The 20,277-nt window shown below is 39.8% G+C and overlaps 1 protein-coding gene across 10 annotated transcripts in view; it reads right to left on the bottom strand.

Moving 5' to 3' along the window:
* Nucleotides 1-20,277, bottom strand: part of PHACTR4 (phosphatase and actin regulator 4) — a 100,278-nt gene that overhangs the window by 38,486 nt on the left and 41,515 nt on the right. The window contains exon 1 of one of the 10 annotated variants that reach the window (XM_061148363.1): nt 4,476-4,668. The exons of the other annotated variants lie outside the window; for them this stretch is intronic. Coding sequence (XP_061004346.1) covers nt 4,476-4,521 — 46 coding nt within the window. The 5' untranslated portion in view covers nt 4,522-4,668. Of the gene's footprint in view, nt 1-4,475; nt 4,669-20,277 lie in introns of those variants that run through there. 10 annotated transcript variants of the gene reach the window in all.

Below are 20,277 nucleotides of genomic sequence, written 5' to 3'. Positions count from 1 at the left end.
TTTGGGAAATAGAATTGGGAAAGCACTCAAGAAGACAGCTCTCTTCTGTACCTCTCTCTGTACCTGCAGGTACAATTAGGTCTGAGATTCCAACTCTAGGAAAACAGTTCTTTTACCATAATTGCACCAAGAAATTATGGTGCTTTACTCTGGCAAATTGGATGTGTGTAATTTTTTGATAAAAGTTGCAAGTTGAAAGTTTTTATAGTGAGGTGCCAGATAATATATTCTCTCATAGAAAAAAAACTTTAAACCTCTCAAAATTAATCAGCAAGTAGAAAGAAGGAATACATTATTGTGACAATCGGCTATTCAGAAAATAATTTTTGACTGGTATTCTACATTCAATAACAACAGAAACTCCTTTAAGGCATTCATGACAGACCCCTATCACTTTCTCCTGAGTCTTGCATCACATGAAGAAAGTAATCCTTTTCCTTCTTTCTTAGAAGCATTTATTTTTAGGTCTAGATAGGTATGAGAAACGTCTGATAATTCTGATGACCAAGTAGTGCCAAGTGTTCTTTCAAGTGAAGAAGTTTATTTTTAATTAGTCCATCTATTATTCATTTCCATGTTAATATTGTTATATAACTATATTAAAATTTGTTCATCCGCCAATCCCCTTACTGACATTGCTTCCAAATAACAGTATTATTTCTAAAGCACCTTTCCCCAAACCACTCCTATTTTCATGTCTAAGAACCCACAACAACAAATTTCAGAGCAAAATAAATCAAATACTGATGGAAACAGAATGAAGGAAAGAGAAAATATGAAAGTACAATATCTTTTGATGCAGCAGATCCTTATACAAAGGAAAAGTGGCAGGGGGAAGAGGGCGATTAGTGAGTGAAAGGTACACGATGGGGCCAAACAAAAAAGAGCTAGACGGGGGAATGGAAAGGCAGAAAGAGAAGGAAATTCTAGACTAAATGGTTGGGTAGAATTTATTAAAATTCTTTGTTCCTAATTTAGGGACATGTGATAATTCGCTGTTTGTTTTAATATGATAACATAGTAAAGGATTCCAGTGAACACAGAAACAGCTTTTACATTGAGAATTACAGAGTATTATTTGAAAGTTTTATCTCAGTAATTTTTATTTTTGGTCAGAGCATGGCTTACAGGATCTTAGTTCCTCAATCAGTGATCGAATCTGTGCCTCCCACTGTGGGAACATGGAGTTTTAACCACTGGACTGCCAGGGAAGTCCCTATCTCAGTAAACCTACAGACCTCTCCTATAGATATATTTCATTTTAGGATTTTTTTTTTATAGAAACTGCTGAGGAAAACTATTTCCTTTATGTCCTTGAATGGACACCACAGCATAAAGTCTTATTCTGCATTTAAATTCTCTATTGGCTCACCTGTTAGAAAGAACCTACAGTAAAAATACTTATTTTTACTTTACATAACACCTCATAAATTTGCATATGAGTTCTCCTGCAAAGATTATTTATTTGAAAGCAGACTCTTCTTGGTTAACACCTTGATACTTCCATTATAAGCCATGGGTGTCTAATAACCTTAAAAAATGGAATACGTCTCATACAAATTTTAAAATATGTAAAAATTTTAATATTTTACATTCTTTAAAAATGTATTTATTTGTTTGTTTTTGGGTGTGCTGGGTCTTTGTTTCTGCACAGGCTTTTCTCTAGTTGCGGCAAGCAGGGGCTACTCTAGTCGTGGTACTTGAGGTACTCGGGCTTCTCACCGCGGTGGCTTTTCTTGTTGTGGAGCACGGGGGCTGCCGGCGCTCCAGCTTCAGAAACTGCAGCTCCTGGGCTCTACAGCACAGGCTCAACAGATGTGGTGCACGGGCCTGGTTGCTCCGCGGAATGTGGGATCTTCCTGGATCAGGGACTGAAGCTGTGTTTCCTGCATTGGCAGGCAGATTCTTTACCACTGAGCCACCAGGGAAGCCCAGTATTATCAATTCTTAACTAGAAAGTAAACTTCTGAAAGGCACAGACAGGAATTATACCCATAGAGTCTGCCACATTCACAGTGCCTTGAAAATAATAAGAAATCAATACATTCATTCATTTATTTTTGCATCACTTGGCTTGCCAAACCCAGTACCATCAAGTTTGAAGCTCAAAACTAACTTCTATATTACAGGCCGAGAACTTTGAACGAACGACTTAGGTCTTAATTTACTTTCTACATTTATCTTTCCAAAGAATCTGGTAAAATATTCTTACCAGACACCTACCCATTGAAATGCTTTTAAAATTTCATGAAGAAACTGTTATATTTGGTAAAAGACTTTATAGTAATGGTATAGTTCTCAAAGTCATCAATGTTGAGCCGTCAACACCTGGTCCTGATTTGCTCAAATTTAATACATCCCAAATTATAAATGATAAAATGAAGTCTGTCCATGAAAATAGCTTATCGTTACCTTTGAATTACATAGATAATAGGAAATAAAATCCAAAAGTTAAACTCAGAATATAAAAGCCTTAGTTAGGTACCGAGTGATCTCTATTTCTTCTTCATAGGTCTTTTTTTTCCCGGCTGCACTGTGCGTCTTGTAGGATCTCAGTTCAAGAACCAGGAATTAAACCCAGATCATAGCAGTGAAAACCCAGAATTGTAACCACTAGGCCATCAGGGAAATCTCTACTTCAGAAATCTTTTATTAGGGTTGTTGGTAGGCAGAAAAACTGATGAATGATGAGTGATGAGTCCTACTTTTTTTATAGGCAGAAAAGATTACAAATTTTATCTATTGAGATGAAATTTTTTGTCTAGTATTAGATGTTAAATGGGCATTCTGCATAAATATCACCACTCATTAGTAAGCTGCATCTGCTTACCCATTTCTTGCTTTTCAAAGACTTTTCATTTCCATCTCATAGATAAATGCCTAGCATGATTTATATCCTGACTTATTAACAAAGAACTATCTTTGTAGTAGAAACCACAGGAAAATTTAGAGGCCCAAAAGGGAATTGACTAAATTCTGGTGAGTGGTTACCTCTGGGAGCAAAGAAGCAAAATGCTATCATAAGGGAATGTGGGCATAGAAGAGGGGATGGGAGGGAAATATCTCCATTTTTAATTTCATCTCTTAAGATAAGTAGAAGCCCCAGAGGGTCCTTTATATTTTCCTCTATACCCTTTTCTACCTATAAAATATTTCATTAAGAAAAAAAAGTGAGCTACTGAATTGATATGGACTCAGCCCTGGTGAGCCATGTAAAGTCAGTCAAGTTCTGACTTCAGTTCTAAAAATCTGTGGCTGAATGGCTTACTTTGCAATTGACATGCCCAAGTTTCAATAAAACATGAAAATTACTTTGTAGGAATTTCGTCTGGCAAGTTCTCAGGGGAAAATACACCTCTAGAAATGAAATTACATTAAATCACACGACACATTTGGGACTGTTACCTGTGTTCCCACACTTCATGGCTTTCTTTAAAATCACTAACATTTTTTATTTCCAGGGGAAAAAAAAAGTAGTCTGGGACTGAACATATTTTATGGTGCTTCATAAATCAAAGAGAAGGTATAAGAAGGTATAAACCTTTTTTAAAAAAGTATAATGTCAAGAAATGATTCACAGGTTTTTCCCCACTCTGTTTATATTTAACAACCCTTTAATGAATATCCACTTAAATCTATCTTTTCCACCTTTCCATCTTCATCTTATACAAAACCCCACAATGTTAGGAATATGAGTCTCAGTGACACTGAACTTCCATTTCACTTATATTCTTTGAAACTCTGGCTATACTTATAATAATCAGCCTGGTCTCCAGCTATTTCTGAGACAATAACACTTCAAATGCATAGCACTGACTTCAGAAATGTTTACACCAAGTGTTGCCTTATGAGAAACGGAAACACCAGCACAATGGCAGAAGCTGGAGACTTATTTGAAAATGTACAACTGAGTCTAAAAAATTAACTCAAATCTTAAAAATTGTCCTGTTGGGAATTCCCCGGCAGCCCAGTGGTTAGGATTCTGTGCTTCCACTGTAGGGGGCATAGTGGAACTGGTTCGGGAACTAAGATCCCTCATGCCACGGCCAAAAAAACAAATCAAACCAAAACAAAACATGTCCTGTTTATAGAAGTCAACAATTCTAGTTCTATACCACATGTATATATCAACAGTTCAAGTCCTGTAAAACAGCAGTAAAACACCACTGACTCCTAAACACCACGAGTTCCTGTAGCACTTATTTTCTGCAAGGGTAAGAAATTAACAGATGGTTTACTAGCAATATTATCTTAAAAGTCCAAAAGGATCAAGTAAAACAAAACTATGACTTGTAAATTAATATAAATGAATGAAAAATTAACTTATATTTCTTCATTTACTCTTCACAAAGTGATTAAACATCCTAAAGTTAAATCAAAATCCTCACATTCAAATTCCTATAAAATATGCAACTTCACCTGTAAATCTGCATTGCCTCTGTCAAGATTTTGTTTCGTTGCCTTCTATTACTCACCAGCTCCATCTGGATTTACCGGTCTGGAGATGTCAGCTTGCCCCATGATTATGTTGTCTGATGTGTCTCACAACAGCAAATTGTCCCGGACCAAAGCAAACTTTTCTTAAATGATAAATCCACATAAGGAGGGGTCGTGCACGCCTCTCTCAGTGTCACCGCCAGACATCAGGACACGGACACGGCACCAGGGCAGTTAATCTGTGGGAGTTTCTGGTTCCCTGTATCCCGCCCGGGCCAGGCACTGGTGGTTCTCACAAATATGCCTTCGCGCTGGCTCTCTCCACACAGGAATGCCTGTCATTCCAGAGTGCACACTGTGAAGAGCTCCAGGGCAGGAAGGGGAGGAGACTGCCAACCACATTCTAGTTGCGGACAGGCACAGCCCTGAAAGTCCACACCTACTTTTCCTGACACTGAGCTGGCTTACAACGTCCCAGACTCCCAGTAACAAAGCGAGACTACCAAAGACTTTAATTTAATTTTAAGCTAATCACCCAAAAAACATCAGGGTTATGCATAAGCAGGCTGATGGGAGCAGAAGTCCACTCAAAGGTGTGTTCTAGACACAGGCTTGCCTCAAAATCAGACCATTCTGACTCTTCACTGCTTGCCCTAAAACTGTATTTCCTACCTGTGAGAGCATACTCAGAGAAGAATGAGATTTGTGTACTGGGAATTAATAACATTAGGAACAATACTTTAGAACTAAATAGACTTTTTCTAAAAATAAAAAGAAATATATCTGAAAAATCTGGCCTACTAAAATAGTAAAATTGAAATAAACATTTGTAAGATATTACATAATACTTCAGGTTTCCCTAGTGACTCAATGGTAAAGAATCTATCTGTCAATGCAGAAGATGTGGGTTTGATCTCTGGGTTGAGAAGATCTCTTGGAGAAGGCAACTCACTCCAGTATTCTTGCCTGGGAAATCCTACGGATAGAGGAGCCTGGAGGGCTTAAAGTCCATGGGGTCACAAAAGAGTCAGACATGACTTAGCAGTGGAACAACAACAACTTGTAGTACTTCTCTTTCTGCTTAAGTTCAATAATAATCTTGAGGTATCAAGCTTGCTGGGAGAAATACCAATAATCTCAGATATGCAGATGTCACCACCCTTAAGGCAGAAAGTGAAGAAGAACCAAAAAGCTTCTTGATGAAAGTGAAAGAGGAGAGTGAAAAAGCTGGCTTATAACTCAACATTCAGAAAACTAAGATCATGGCATCCAGCCCCATCGCTTCATGACAAATAGATGGGGAAACAATGGAAACAGTGACAGACTTTACTTTCCTGGGCTCCAAAATTACTGTGGATGGTGACTGCAGCCATGAAAGTAAAAGATGCTTTGCTCTTTGGGAAAAAAGCTATGAAAAACCTAGACAGCATAGGAAAAGGCAGAAACATTACTTTGCCAACAAACGTCTGTCTAGTCAAAACTATGGTTTTTCCAGTTGTCATGTATGGATGTGAGCACTGGACTATAAAGAAAGCTGAGCGCCGAAGAATTGATGCTTTTGAACTGTGGTGTTGGAGAAGACTCTTGAGAGTCCCTTGGACTGCAAGGAGATCCAACCAGTCCATCCTAAAGGAGATCAGTCCTGGGTGTTCATTGGAAGGACTGATGCTGAAGCTGAAACTCCAATACTTTGGCCATCTGGTGCGAAGAACTGACTCATTTGAAAAGACCCTGATGCTGGGAAAGAGTGAAGGTGGGAGGAGAAGGGGACGACAGAGGACGAGATGGTTGGATGGCATCACTGACTCGATGGACATGAGTTTGAGTAAGCTCTGGAAGTCGGTGATGGACAGGGATGCCTGGCGAGCTGCAGTCCATGGAGTTGCAAAGTCGGACATGACTGAGTGACTGAACTGAACTGAACTGAGCCCCGCATGCTGCGACAATCACCATAGGCAGCAATGGAAGGGTCAGCCTGCATGCTGATTTTTCTTTTATTCAGATATAACTAATTTATATACAGCCAAATACATAAATATTAAGGATACAACTTAATGAATTTAACATCTGATGGTAAAGGGGGAACTAATAATTTTGAGCACTATATTAAGGAGCTTTACACTGTCTATATCGTTTAATTATCACCAAAACTAAACAGGAATTGTGAAGAATATATTATTTACCTTATTATCAGATAAGAATACTAAAGCTAGTGAGGTCGAATCCTGTGTTTGTCAAAGCCCTAATATTCCTTTAACAAAAGACAGCTACCCCTGAAACTGAGCTTTTAGTTTAAATCTTTGTTCTGCAAACTCAGATTCCAGGAAGATTTCTAGTATCTGGATTTTCCCCTTGCCTTTCACTACCACTGCTCTTCTTTCCCCATTATCTTATCTCTATTATCTGTGTGGTTTTTTTTTTTTTTAATTTTGTGGCCATGCTTCACAGCATGAGGATCTTAGTCCCCCCACCAGGGATTGAACCTGTGCCCCCTGTAGTGGAAATGTGGTGTCTAAACCACTGGACCTTGAAGAAATTCCTCCCATTATCTGCTTTTGATTAAATAGCAAAGGTAAGGAATAAGAGGCTGCCTTCGTAGCTCAATCAGTAAAAGAATCTGCCTGCAATGCCAGAGACCTGGGTTTGATTCCTGGGTTAGAGAAGATCTCCTGGAGGGTATGACAACCCACTCCAGTATTCTTGCCTGGAGAATCCCATGAATAGAGGAGTCTGGCAGACTACAGTCCCTGGGGTTGCAAGAGTTGGACACAACTCAGTGACTACACCACCACCAAGGAATAAGAAAATGACAGTGCTAAGGCACCAGTAAGAAAAAATGTGTACACTTGGACAAAAATCAGTTGTTAGTAATAGTAGTAAAAAAATTATGATATTGACCATTAAAACTGGAAAGAATAAAAGGAAAAATACATTGTAATTTTACATTGAAAGAATGCTCCAACATAAGAATGTCAAATACCTTCAAAGCTGGCCCTTACATTTATTAGCCTAAAAGCACACCATGTGCAATAGCACCTCTGACTATCACAAATTGCGGAAGCAAAGGTGGGAAAAACATTCCCCAGCACCTAGCAGACGCTCAACGTATCATAGTTATCATCATCATGAAGACAACACAGCATATAGTTTAAGAAGATGAGCTTTGGAGGCAGACTAACATTTTAATTCCAGCTCTATTACTAGCTGTGAACACTAGGCAAGTTACTTCATCTCCCTGGGCCTCAGTTACCTAATCTGTAAAGTGGGCATAACAATACTTAGCAGTACAAGGCAGTAATAAGGATTAAATGACATAAACAGAAATAAAGCACTTTATAATGTGTCTGGCTCATGGAAAGCTCTCAATAAATGCAAGCAATACTCATCATTGTTGTTATAGTGAAAAAACAAGCCAAAAAGGACAGCTTAGGTCAGGAAGAGCCAGCCAAAGTACAAGTCAGAAAACCCAGCCATTACCAAAAGGTTAGTCAGAAACGGAAGAGGATGACATTTCTGTACCATGAATCCAGAGAGCAAACTGGAAGAAGCAGGCCAAGGAGGAAATCTGAACACAAGCAGGGTTGGTGCACAGAAACATTAAGCAGATGGAATAACCCAGATGCGTGGATTATCATGAATTAGTTCAAACCAGGCACATTAAACACACACACACACACACACACACACACACAGAAACATTAAGCAGATGGAATAACCCAGATGCGTGGATTATCATGAATTAGTTCAAACCAGGCACATTAAACACACACACACACACACACACACACACACACACACACACACAGAGCCCGGAAACTCTACTACAGAATCCAGTTCATGCTGACAGAACCATACACGAATAGAACAGACAGGGAGTTTCCAAATGGTCCAGTGATTAAGAATCTGCCTGGCAACGCAGGGGACATGGGTTCAATCCTGGGTCAGGGAAGATCTCACATGCCACAGGCTGCAAATACTGAGCTTGCGCTCTAGGGCTCCACAAGGGAAGCTGCCCAGTGAGGAGCCACGCACTCAGGAAGAGTAGCCCTCACCCACCTCAACTAGAGAAAGCCTGTATGCAGCAATGAAAACCCAGCAGAGCCAACAATAAATTTTTTAAAAAAGAGTAAAACAGATAGATTTAAGGATCCTCATCTCATATGGCTACTGTTTACCATCTGCCAAATTTAAATGCCCAGCTTGACTTGGCTCACTGCTAATCTTGGGTATTTGAAAATAGTAATAAACCCAAGGCCTCCAAGATGGCTCAGAGATCAAGAATCTGCCTGCCAGTGCTGGAGCTGCAGGAGACTTGGATTCGATTCCTGGGTTGGGAAGATCTCCTAGAGGAGGAAATGGCAACCCACTCCAGTATTCTTGCCAGGATAACCCCATGGACAGAGGAGACTGGAGGGCTACAGTCCATGGGGTCGCCGAGGGTCAGACATGACTGAGTGACTGAGCATACATGCACAGTAAACTCAAAGACTCAATAAAGAATCTTAGTGATCATCTGGCTCAGCCTCCTACTCTTTATAAAAGAAGGACTGAAGTTTCAAGAGGTTAAATGCTTTGCTCGGAGACAGCACTAAAACCCAAGTCTCCTAATTCAAACTCCAGGACTCACTTTGGTTCTTGTAAAAATGGCTAAGGATATATTTATTTCCTAAAGATAGAATCATTTCCCAAGGAAGTCCATACTCTACAACAATGACAAATCTCTCAGAAATTCTAATTCTGTCACCTATGTACCAAACCAGACTGGGAAAGGAGTACGTCAAAGCTGTATATTGTCACCCTGCTTATTTAACTTATATGCAGAGTACATCATGTGAAATGCCGGGCTGGATGAAGCACAAACTGGAATCAAGATTGCTGGGAGAAATATCAATAACCTCAGATATGCAGATGATACCACCCTTAAGGCAGAAAGCGAAGAAGAACTAAAGAGCCTATCGATGAAAGTGAAAGAGGAGAGTGAAAAAGCTGGCTTAAAACTCAACATTCAGAAAGTAAAGATCATGACATCTGGTCCCATTATTTCATGGGAAATAGATGGGCAAACAACGGAAGCAGTGACAGACTTTATTTTCTTGGTCTCCAAAATCACTGTGGATGCTGACTGCAGCCATGAAATTAAAAGACGCTTGCTCCTTGGGAGGAAAGCTATGAAAAACCTAGACAGCATATTAAAAAGCAGAGACATTACTTTGCCAACAAAGGTCCGTCTAGTCAAAGCTACGGTATGGTTTTTCCAGTAGTTATGTATGGATATGAGAGTTGGACCATAAAGAAAGCTGAGCACCAAAGAATTGATGTTTTTGAACTGTGGTGTTGGAGAAGACCCTTGGACAGCAAGGAGATCCAACCAGGCCATCCTAAAGGAGATCAGTCCTGAATATTCATTGGCAGGACTGATGCTGAAGCTGAAACTCCAATACTTTGGCCACCTGATGGGAAGAACTGACTCACTAGAAAAGATCCTGATTCTGGGAAAGATTGAAGGCAGGAGGAGAAGGGGACCACAGAGGATGAGATGGTTGGATGGCATCACTGACTCAATGGACATGAGTTTGAGCAAGCTCCAGGAGTTGGTGATGGACAGGGAAGCCTGGCCTGCTGCAGTCCGTGGTGTTGCAAAGAGTTGGACACAACTGAGGGACTGAACTGAACTGATATACCAAACCAACAAATGTTCCCTAACCAGCATGTCTCAGTTTCATTCTAACAATCAATATTTATGTTCTTTTTTTAAGATTTTTTTTTGATGTAGACCATTTTTAAAGTCTTTTTTGAATTTGTTACAATATCTTATGCTTTGGTTTTGTGGTGGTGAGGCATGTGGGATCCCAGCTCCCTGACCAGGGATCAAACCTGTACCCCCTGCATTGGAAAGCAAAGTCTTAATCCCTAGATAGCTAGAGAGTCTTCAATATTTACTCTGTAACAACAGAAGTAGACAAGTGGGGAGAGGGGAAGATATTGGCCCCCTGATGGCTTTAAAATTTAACAATAAGGCCTGGAGTTCATTCTAGTTTTCCATGGGTTATATTTTAGAAATGCAAAGGCAACTCTCACTTCAACTTTGTAAGAAGTAGACAACTCTCTCTTAAGAGTCACCTAATAAGCTTCCCTTGTAGCTCAGTTGGTAAAGAATCTGCCTGCAGTGCAGGAGACCTGGGTTCGATCCCTGGGTTGGGAAGATCCCCTGGAGAAGGAAATAGCAACCCACTCCAGTATCCTTGCATGGAAAATCTCATGGACAGAGGAGCCTGGAGCGCTGCAGTCCACAGGGTCCCAAAGAGTTGGGTACGACTGAGCGACTAACAGTTACTTACTTAATAGGATGCTTTCTTTTAGAATACTTTTCTTCCACAGATTGTTGCCTCAAGGAATGGGGCAAGTGGTTGATTTAAATTTGTGAATCTCTTCCGATTTTATTTAGGGAAAGAGCAAAAGAGGCCTTATGAAGTTTAATATGCAAAGGAATCTAAGCTGCAGTTTAGATTTGTGTGTGTGTGTGTGTGTGTGTGTGTGTGTGTGCGCGCGCGCGCACGGTCACTCAGTCGTGTCCAGGTCTTTGCAGCCCCATGGACTGTCGCCCTCAGTCCCTCTGCCCATGGGATTTCCCAGGCAAGAATACGGGAGTGGGGTGCCATTTCCTCCTCCAGGGGATCTTCCTGACCCGGAAATAGAACCTGTGTCTCCTGCATTGTCAGGCAGATTCTTTACCACTGAGCCACCTGGGAAACCCCACAGCTTAGATTTAGAGAGAAACTGAAGCCCTCTAACCAGTCTCATTTTATTGAAGAACCGTTTCTAAGCAAACAAGGGTGAGCACTCAAAACCTTCAGTGACGTTTACAACAGGTTTGATTCCTGTTGGCTAGCACATCAGACAATAATGTGACGACATGCTTTATATTTTCAACAGTTTACAAGATCAATCAAAAAAGTGTAATGCTTCCATATAAATGTACTTTTATGCTGAAGTATCAGTATAAACTAGATTACCTAGGAGAGTGAGCTCTTCACTATTTCGATCACATTTCCCTCAGCATAATTCAGCATACCACTTAAGTTTGAGATGTCTTTTTTTTTTTTTAAACATTTATTTTTATTTATTTGGCTGCATAGAGTCTTAGTTGTGGCATGTGGGATCTAGTTCCCTAACCAGGGATCGAACCCAGCCCCCCTGTATCAGGAGCACAGAGTCTTAGCCACTGGACCACAAGGGAATTCCCTTGAGATGTCTTAAGAAGGAACTTTAGTGAGAGGTTGGGAAGAAAATCACTTTCCTCTGGGAAAGGTCCACGGAGAGAAATTATCGGCTCAAACAGACACATATTCAAATCAAAGACTAATTTTCAACTTCTGGGTATATAATTGAGGGAGGGAGCAGCTTTCTATTCTTTATTCCAACCACCTAACTCTATCTACTCTGGCTGGTTCTGAACAGGAGATCAGTTCAGTCCAGTTGCTCAGTCATGTCCGACTCTTCGAGACCCCATGAACTGCAGCACACCAGGCCTCCCTGTCCATCACCAGCTCCCAGAGTTTACCCAAACCCATGCCCATTGAGTCAGTGATGCCATCCAACCACCTTATCCTCTGTCGTCCCCTTCTCCTCCCTCCTTCAATCTTTCCCAGCATCAGGGTCTTTTCAAATGAGTCAGCTCTTCACATCAGGTGGCCAAAGTATTGGAGTTTCTGCTTCAGTCTGAACAGGAGATAACATCCTACAATAACCTATATCTCAAATTCCATGTGAAATTAGAAAGCCCTGCGAGTTACTTGTAAACACTTCATTGTCTCATCTATTTGTATAAACCTCTCCCTTAGTTTGGAATTTCTTTTCCTTATCCACTTAGGGAACTCCTACTCATCCTTTAAGAATTGGTTCAAATGTTGCTTCCACTATTACAAGTCTCTTCTTAGTTACTCAAGCAGAATTCAAACAAAGATTTACTGATCACTGATTATGTGCCCAGAAATGTGTCGGAACTAAAAACAATAGTTTTTGTCCTTAAGTGCTTACAGTTCAAAGAAATAGGATCTACAATAGAGCATGATAAGTACTTAGGTGCTACACAAACACATACTAGTGGGCGTGGAGGTATCTACTTTCTCCTGAGTGATCAGAGAAAATATTGTGAATTAAATGACTTCTAAAATCTGAGTTAGTCATAGAAGAAATAACAGAGGTGAGAAAAATATCAAGGCAGCAAGAGATAACACTGGAAGAGTAAAGAGACAACCATGACTGATCATACCAGATATATCACCCTAAATTTGCCAACAAAGGTCTGTATAGTCAAAGCTATGGTTTTTCCAGTAGTCATGTATGGATGTGAGAATTAGACCATAAAGGAGGCTGAGTGCCAAAGAATTGATGCTTTCTAAGTGTGGTGCTGAAGAAGACTATTGAGAGTCCCTTGGATAGCAGGGAGATCAAACCAGTCAATCCTAAAGGAAATCAACCCTGAATATTCATTGGAAGGACTGATGCTGAAGCTGAAGCTCCAATACTTTGGCCACCTGACGTGAAGAGCTGACTCAATGGAAAAGAACCTGATGCTGGGAAAGACTGAGGGCAGGAGGAAAAGGGGTTGACAGAGGATGAGATGGCTGGATGGTTTTACCAACTCAATGGACATAGTTTGAGCAAAAAATTCCAGGAGGTAGTGAAGGACAGGGAAGCCTGGCACGCTGCAGTCCATGAGGCTGCAAAGAATGAGAAACAATTTAGCAAATGAACAACTACAACAAAAAACAAACTGCAAAGATCTTCAGACTTCTCTACTGAGCAGGAACCATGATGTATTTATACGGAAACCCTCAATGCTTGGCACAACTTAGCGCACAGTGGACATGCAAAAGGTATTCATTAACCTTCAGTACAATGGAGGAAACAGCATTCCTCAACTTTAAGCTTTGTTCATAGCACCTGTAAGTTGAACAAAAAGTTCATTAGGTCTTCTCCGTAAGATGGCTGTAGTAGCACTCAATTGTCTTTTACTTCATTCGAAACAATTTTGTTGGCTTGTACTGTGACAGCTGTTAAATCAGTATGCATTAAAAAAAATCAGAATTGGTGAATTTTTGTGTAGCCATTTTAATATTAAAGATGGAATAAAAAACAATATTTTAACATATTATGCTTTATTATTTCAAGAAAGGTAAAAATGCAACTGAAACGCAAAAAGAGATTTGTGCAGTCTATGTAGAAAGTGCTGTGACTGACTGAATGTGTCAAAAGTGGTTTGGGAAGTTTTGTGCTGGAGATTTCTCCTTGGACGATGCTCCAAGGTCAGGTAGATGAGTTAAGTTAACAGAAATCCAATTGAGATGTGACTTGAGAACAATCAATGCTACACCAGGTGGAGGACACCTGACATACTAAAAATATCCAAATTAAGCATTGAAAAGTCATTTGCACCAGCTTGATTATGTCAATCAATTTGACATGTGGGTTCCACAGAAGTTAAACAAACAAACAAAAAAACCTTCTTGATTGTATTTCGGCATGTGATTATCCACTTAAATGTAATGAAAATGTTCCCTTTTTAAAAATGAGGAGGGGTGATGAAAAGTGAATACTGCACAATAATGTAGAATGGAAGAGATCGTGGGGCAAGTGAAATGAACCACCATTAACCACACTGAAGGCTGGTCTTTTTCCAAAGAAGGTGATGCTGCGTATATAATGAGATTGACAGGGAGTCCTCTATTATGAGCTCCTTCCAGAAAACCAAATGATTAACTATGACATACTGCTCCCAATCAGATCAAATGAAAGCAGCACTCGATGAAAAGCATCTAGAATTAAATCAACAGAAAAGGCACAATCTTCCATCAGAATAACGCAAGACCATGTTTCTTTGATGACTAGGCAAAAACTGTTACAGCTTAGCTGGGAAGTTCTGATTTATCTAGACATTGCACCTTCCGGACGTCCATTTATACCAGTCTTTACAAAATTCTCTAAATGGAAAAAAATTTCAATTCCCTGGAAGTCTGTAAAAGGCACTTGGAAAAGTTCTTTGCTCAGAAAGATAAAAAGTTTTGAGAAGATGGAATTATGAGGTTGCCTGAAAAATAGCAGAAGGCAGTGGAACAAAATGGTGAGTGTATTGTTCAATAAAGTTCTTCGTGAAAATGAGAAATGTGTCTTTCAGTTTCACTTAAAAACTGAAGGAGCTTTTTGGCCAACCCCATAGTAACCAAAGGCAGTTAAGGTGAAAAGTATCACAGATGAAGGATGGAATAAATATAAAGACCACAGACTAATCCATCATTCTAAACAATCTTGAGAATTGCTGTGAAACTCTCAATTCCATGGGGAAAAAAATGGCATCTTACGATGGTTTTTGAGAATTTACAGCTTTGCAAGTGGTAACAACTTTCAAAGAAGACAAACATGTCAGGTAAATGTTTACATAGATCCTCATATAATCACAACTGCTAGCTGGGCTCAAGCAGAAAGCACATCTACCTCAAGTAACTGGAAGAACAGGCTGAAAGACAGAGGCTAAAGTTAAGGGGAAGCCACTGGTACTGCCACCCCTGACACCCAGTAACACCGCTTTCTTTCTGTGGCTTGCTCATTGGAGGCAAAAAATGAATACCCTGCCACCTATCCTACATCAGATACGGCAACTCTTGTCCCTTGCCTGCCCCCACTCCCAGAAGGCTGCATGGTTTACCAGAGAGAAAAGCAAGGTTTTGGAATTACATATATGTAACTATGTAAAATTTCAGCTTTTCCATTTACTGATTAAGAGAGTTTGAACAAGTTACTTAACTTATATGATATAGAGATAATTACACAGAGTTTTTGTGAGGATTAAATAAGAGAAATCTCTAAATTATTAGTCTGATGATTGAAGGTGCTTAATGTATTTGGCTTCTTCTTGCCCCACTTATGATTCTTTACATATTTAAATGGCCCCACAATGTTTACATTTAAGCATCACAGTTTCTTAAAAAATGGGAGAGGTTCTGATGTGCTTCTACATCACCAAGGCTATATATATGACAGGCATGAAGCAATGTAATGTTTACAAGCCTACAATATGTTGGACTGTGTTTATGGGAGAAAGAAACTGAAATTATGCCAGCAGGACTGCTTTCAGATCCATGGAACAAAAGACCTCAGGCTAGGGAATTCAAGCTATTGAAATTCTTTTTGTTTTCTCTTAAAGTTTTTTTTTTTTTTCCCCCAAAGACAGTAAGTACTTAAGGGTGCCCTAGTGGTCAGGAGATGTTTCTAGATTTGAGGAGTTAGTAATAAAAATTAGAGTGAACAGGAAAGTTTCAGTTAAGAAAGAAAAAGGGTCTCTCTGCCTGGGTTAAGGGACTAGGTAGGTCTTCACAGTAAAGTAGAGTCAGTGGGAAAGGTAAGCCTAGAGGAAAATGAGAATTAGCTGAATGCAGATGAGCGGATGTGGAAAAAAATAGTTGAGCAAAAAGATTCACAAGTTGTGTGGATGAGGGAAAAAGGGAAATAAGAAGAGGATACAAATGACACTGATGAAACGTTAACCCACTATGTGACATCAGGTATTTGGATCAAATTAATGCCAAGCTTCCTAAGAGTTCTGAAATTCTACAGCAAAGTCAAACTAATGACTTAACCAATTCAGTGTTCTGTTTCAAATAATGGTCCCAAGAAATGCTTTATTACAGAGAACAGCGGCCATGGTGCACTTAATATAGCTAATCCAACTCAATGCTTGCCACAGAATGCAAAATAAGTGCTTAATGAATTGGGGTATTATCACTGGGAAGCTACAATCCTCATTTATTCATCCCACAAATACTTCCTGAGCACCTCTAAAGCATTAGGTATTGTTCTAGGTGTTGGAAACACTGCACTAGATACAAAGAGGGAAAAACCTATGGCTTCTTACTAGTGTGTTAGATGGTGATAACTGCTATAAAAAAAATTATTCCGGGAAAGGAAATAGGACGGGCTGAGAGAGAGGGAATAAAATTATAAACTGTGCAAGCAGAAGGGCCTCATTGGGAAGATGATATGTAGAGGCCTTTGCAACACATTCTTCAATTAATGTATTAAAAATAAATATTAATTGCAACTATAATTGCAGCTATGGTTTTTCCAGTGGTCATGTATGGATGTGAGAGTTGGACTATAAAGAAAGCTGAGCACTGAAGAATTGATGCTTTTGAACTATAGTGTTGGAGAAGACTCTTGAGAGTCCCTTGGACTGCAAGGAGATCCAACCAGTCCATCCTAAAGGAGATCAGTCCTGGGTGTTCACTGGAAGTACTGACATTGAAGCTGAAACTCCAAAACTTTGGCCACCTGATGCAAAGACCTGACTCACTGGAAAAGACCCTGACGCTGGGAAAGACTGAGGGCAGGAGGAGAAGGGGACGAAAGAGGATGACATGGTTGGATGGCATCACCGACTTGATGGACTTGGGTTTGGGTGAACTCTGGGAGTTGGTGATGGACAGGGAGGCCTGGAGTGCTGTGGTTCATGGGGCTGCAAAGAGTCGGACACGACTGAGAGACTGAACTGAACTGAACTGTATGACTGGTCAGTGAAGTAAGGGTTATCAAATGGGCTGGTCAGTTCTCAAATACTTAAAAGATGTGCTAACGCCGTGGTGCCTCTTACACATGATTATTTATCTACATTAATATTAATACATTTAAACACAATATGCAGTTCAGTTTCTCAATTGTATTAGCCACATTTCACACATGGCTACCACACTGGCCAGTGCAGATCTAGAACATTTCCATCACTGCACAAAGTTCTATCAGACAGGGCGAACCCAAAGGATTTTTAAAGCACACTTATAAGTCTTCCACTAACAACAAAACAGAGTATTTCATCAGCATGTGGTATCTATTCTCCATGCCACCAACTACTAAACATCAACTACTAAAGGCAGTATACTCCGAAGAAACACTGACAGTTTAAAAAAAAGTTTCCTTTTGTTCAGTTACAAGCTATTGAGCTATTTATACTCACAATCTTTGATACTCTTCCTTTAACAGCTGAATTACGATTTCCTTTCCTGGTAACACATAAGTAAAGCCTTTGACTATTAATAACAACTTAAAGCCTAAAGAAGGATGGTTTTATCTCAGTGTAAAGATCTATGTAGAATTAGATCCATTTGTTATTGCTTGAAAATCAACAACCTCCATCTTACTGAACATCCACTTAATATTCTTTCTACTCCAAATAGTACTTTTTTCATGTAGTTATAGTGAAAGTGATTGAGAAATCTTATCTTAAAGACAAAAATATTTTATAAAACCACATAACATCCATAAAAACAAAGTCCCAAATGGCCTCTACTAAGGAACCTGGAGGTATCAATGATGTGTAGAAATGAACCAGTCAGAAATGAAGGAGCTGCCCATCACAGGGCCTTGGACACACGGGGTGTTCTCCAGTAAAGCGGCATTCATTGCTGATGACTCAGAGAGATGACTCTGAGCCAGGATCACGTCTCTCCTTCCTTCTCTCTCTTTCATAACTCTCATTTCTTTGGCCCTCAGTTTCCTTTTAAGACAGTAAGAAAGAAATCTAATTACCAATACTCAGCCACATATCCAGTGGAAATACAATTCATGCCCGATGATAGCTGTAACATTTGTAACAGTTATTCAGAAATTTCCAACAGGAAATCTCCCTACACATTCTTTTCCAGTACATGTGCAGGAGAATACATACTTCATCTTCTACTAAATAAAAATTCTGAGTAATGAACACCTGGTTACACCATGAGTCAACAGTAATTCCGCAAAAGAACCAAGGGTGACTATACAAATGGTGTTTCTATCAAACTTGCTCCATCCAGTAATTCAATGTACTTTACTCTGTTTTCTATGTAAGAAATATCCATCTCTTTTATACCATTATCTTCCCTCAAAACTCAAACTTTCACAACCACAGAACATAGGAGGTGAGGCACTAAAGGAAAAATTGGTTTAATCTATAATTCTAAATTCAAAGAGAAGTGTTTTGGATTACACATACCTTTGCTTCTAAATCTTATTTTTAAAAAAGTTTAATGGTGAAACATATTAACACTTTAAGGAAACAATGCACGAGGTCAGAGGAAACAGGAACAAACTGTCTCTTTGCTCATCTGACAAAGCAATGAGACCAATCCTAGATTTTTAGTTGTTAAGTCGCTAACTCATGTCCGACTCCCTGCAGACCCCATGGACTACAGCACACCAGGCTTCCCTAGCCTTCACCATCTCCTGCAAGTTTGCTCAAACTCATGTCCATTGAGTTGGTGATGCCATCCAACCATCTCATCCTCTGTCGCCTCCTTCTCCTGCTCTGGATCTTTCCCAGCATCAGGGTCTTTCCCAGTGAGTCAGCTCTTCATATCAGGTGGCCAAAGTACTGAAGCTTCAGCTTCAGCATCAGTCCTTCTAATGAATATTCAGAGTTGATTTCCTTCAGGATTGACTGGTTTGATCTCTTTGTTGTCCGAGAGACTCTGAAGATAATTCTTCAGCACCACACTTCAAAACCATCAGTTCTTCAGAACTCAGCCTTCTTTATGGTCCACCTCTCACATCCATACATGACTACTGGAAAAACCACAGCTTTGACTATATGGACCTTTGTCAGCAAAGTGATGTCTCTCTGCTTTTTAATATCCTGTCTAGGTTTGTCATAGCTTTTCTCCCAAGGAGCAAGTGTCTTTTAATTTAATGGCTGCAGTTACTGTCCACGGTGATTTTGGAGCCCAAGAAAACAAAATCTGCCACTTTTCCCTCATCTATTTGCCATGAATTGATATGACTGGATGCCATGATCTTCATCTTTTGAATGTTGAATTTTAAGCCAGTTTTTTCACTCTCCTCTTTCACCCTCATCAAAAAGGCTCTTTAGTTTCTCTTTGCTTTCTCTCTTTAGAGCGGTATCATCTGCATATCTGAGGCTGTTCATATTTTTCTTATCAATCTTAATTCCAGCTTGTGATTCATCTAGCCTGGCATTTCTCACAATGTATTCTGCATATAAGTTAAATAAGCAGGATAACAATATACAGCCTTGTCCTACTCCTTTTCCAATTTTGAACCAGTCTGTTGTTCCATGTCCAGTTCTAACTGGTGTTTCTTGTCCTGCATACAGGTTTCTCAGGAGTCAGGTAAGGTGGTCTGGTATTCCCATTTAAGAATTGTCCACAGTTTGTTGTAACCCACACAGTCAAAGGCTTCAGCATAGTCAATGAAGCAGATATCTTTCTTTAGAATTCCCTTGCTTTTCTATGATCCAAAAGATGTTGGCAATTTGATCTCTGGTTCCTCTGCCTTTTCTAAATCCAACTTGTACATCTGGAAGTTCTCAGTTCACGTACTGTTGATGCCTAGCCTGAAGGATTTTGAACATTACCTTGCTAGCGTGTGAAATGAGCACAACTGTACAGTAGCCTGAACATTCTTTATCACTGCCGTTCTTCGGGACTGGAATGAAAACTGACCTTTTGCAGTCCTGTAGCCACTGCTGAGTTTTTCAAATTTGTTGGCATACTGAGTACAGCACTTGAACAGCACCATCTTTCAGGATTTAAAATACCTCACCTGGAATTCCATCGCCTGCACTAGCTTTGTTTGCAGTAGTGCTTCCTATGGCCCACTTGACTTCACACTCCAGGATGTCTGGCTCTAGGTGAGTGACCACACCATTGTGGTTATCTGGGTCATAAAGACCTTTTCTGTACAGTTCTTCTGTGTATTCTTGCCACCTTTTCTTAATCTCTTCTGGTTCTGTTAGGTCCTTGCCATTTCTGTCCTTTATCGAGCCCATCTTTGCATGAAATGTTCCCTTGGCAT

The sequence above is a fragment of the Dama dama genome, chromosome 8 (genome assembly GCF_033118175.1).
Source record: "Dama dama isolate Ldn47 chromosome 8, ASM3311817v1, whole genome shotgun sequence".
NCBI lineage: Eukaryota > Metazoa > Chordata > Mammalia > Artiodactyla > Cervidae > Dama > Dama dama.
The sequence above is the reverse complement of the archived record's forward strand: the minus strand, read 5'-3'. Positions and strand labels throughout refer to the sequence as shown.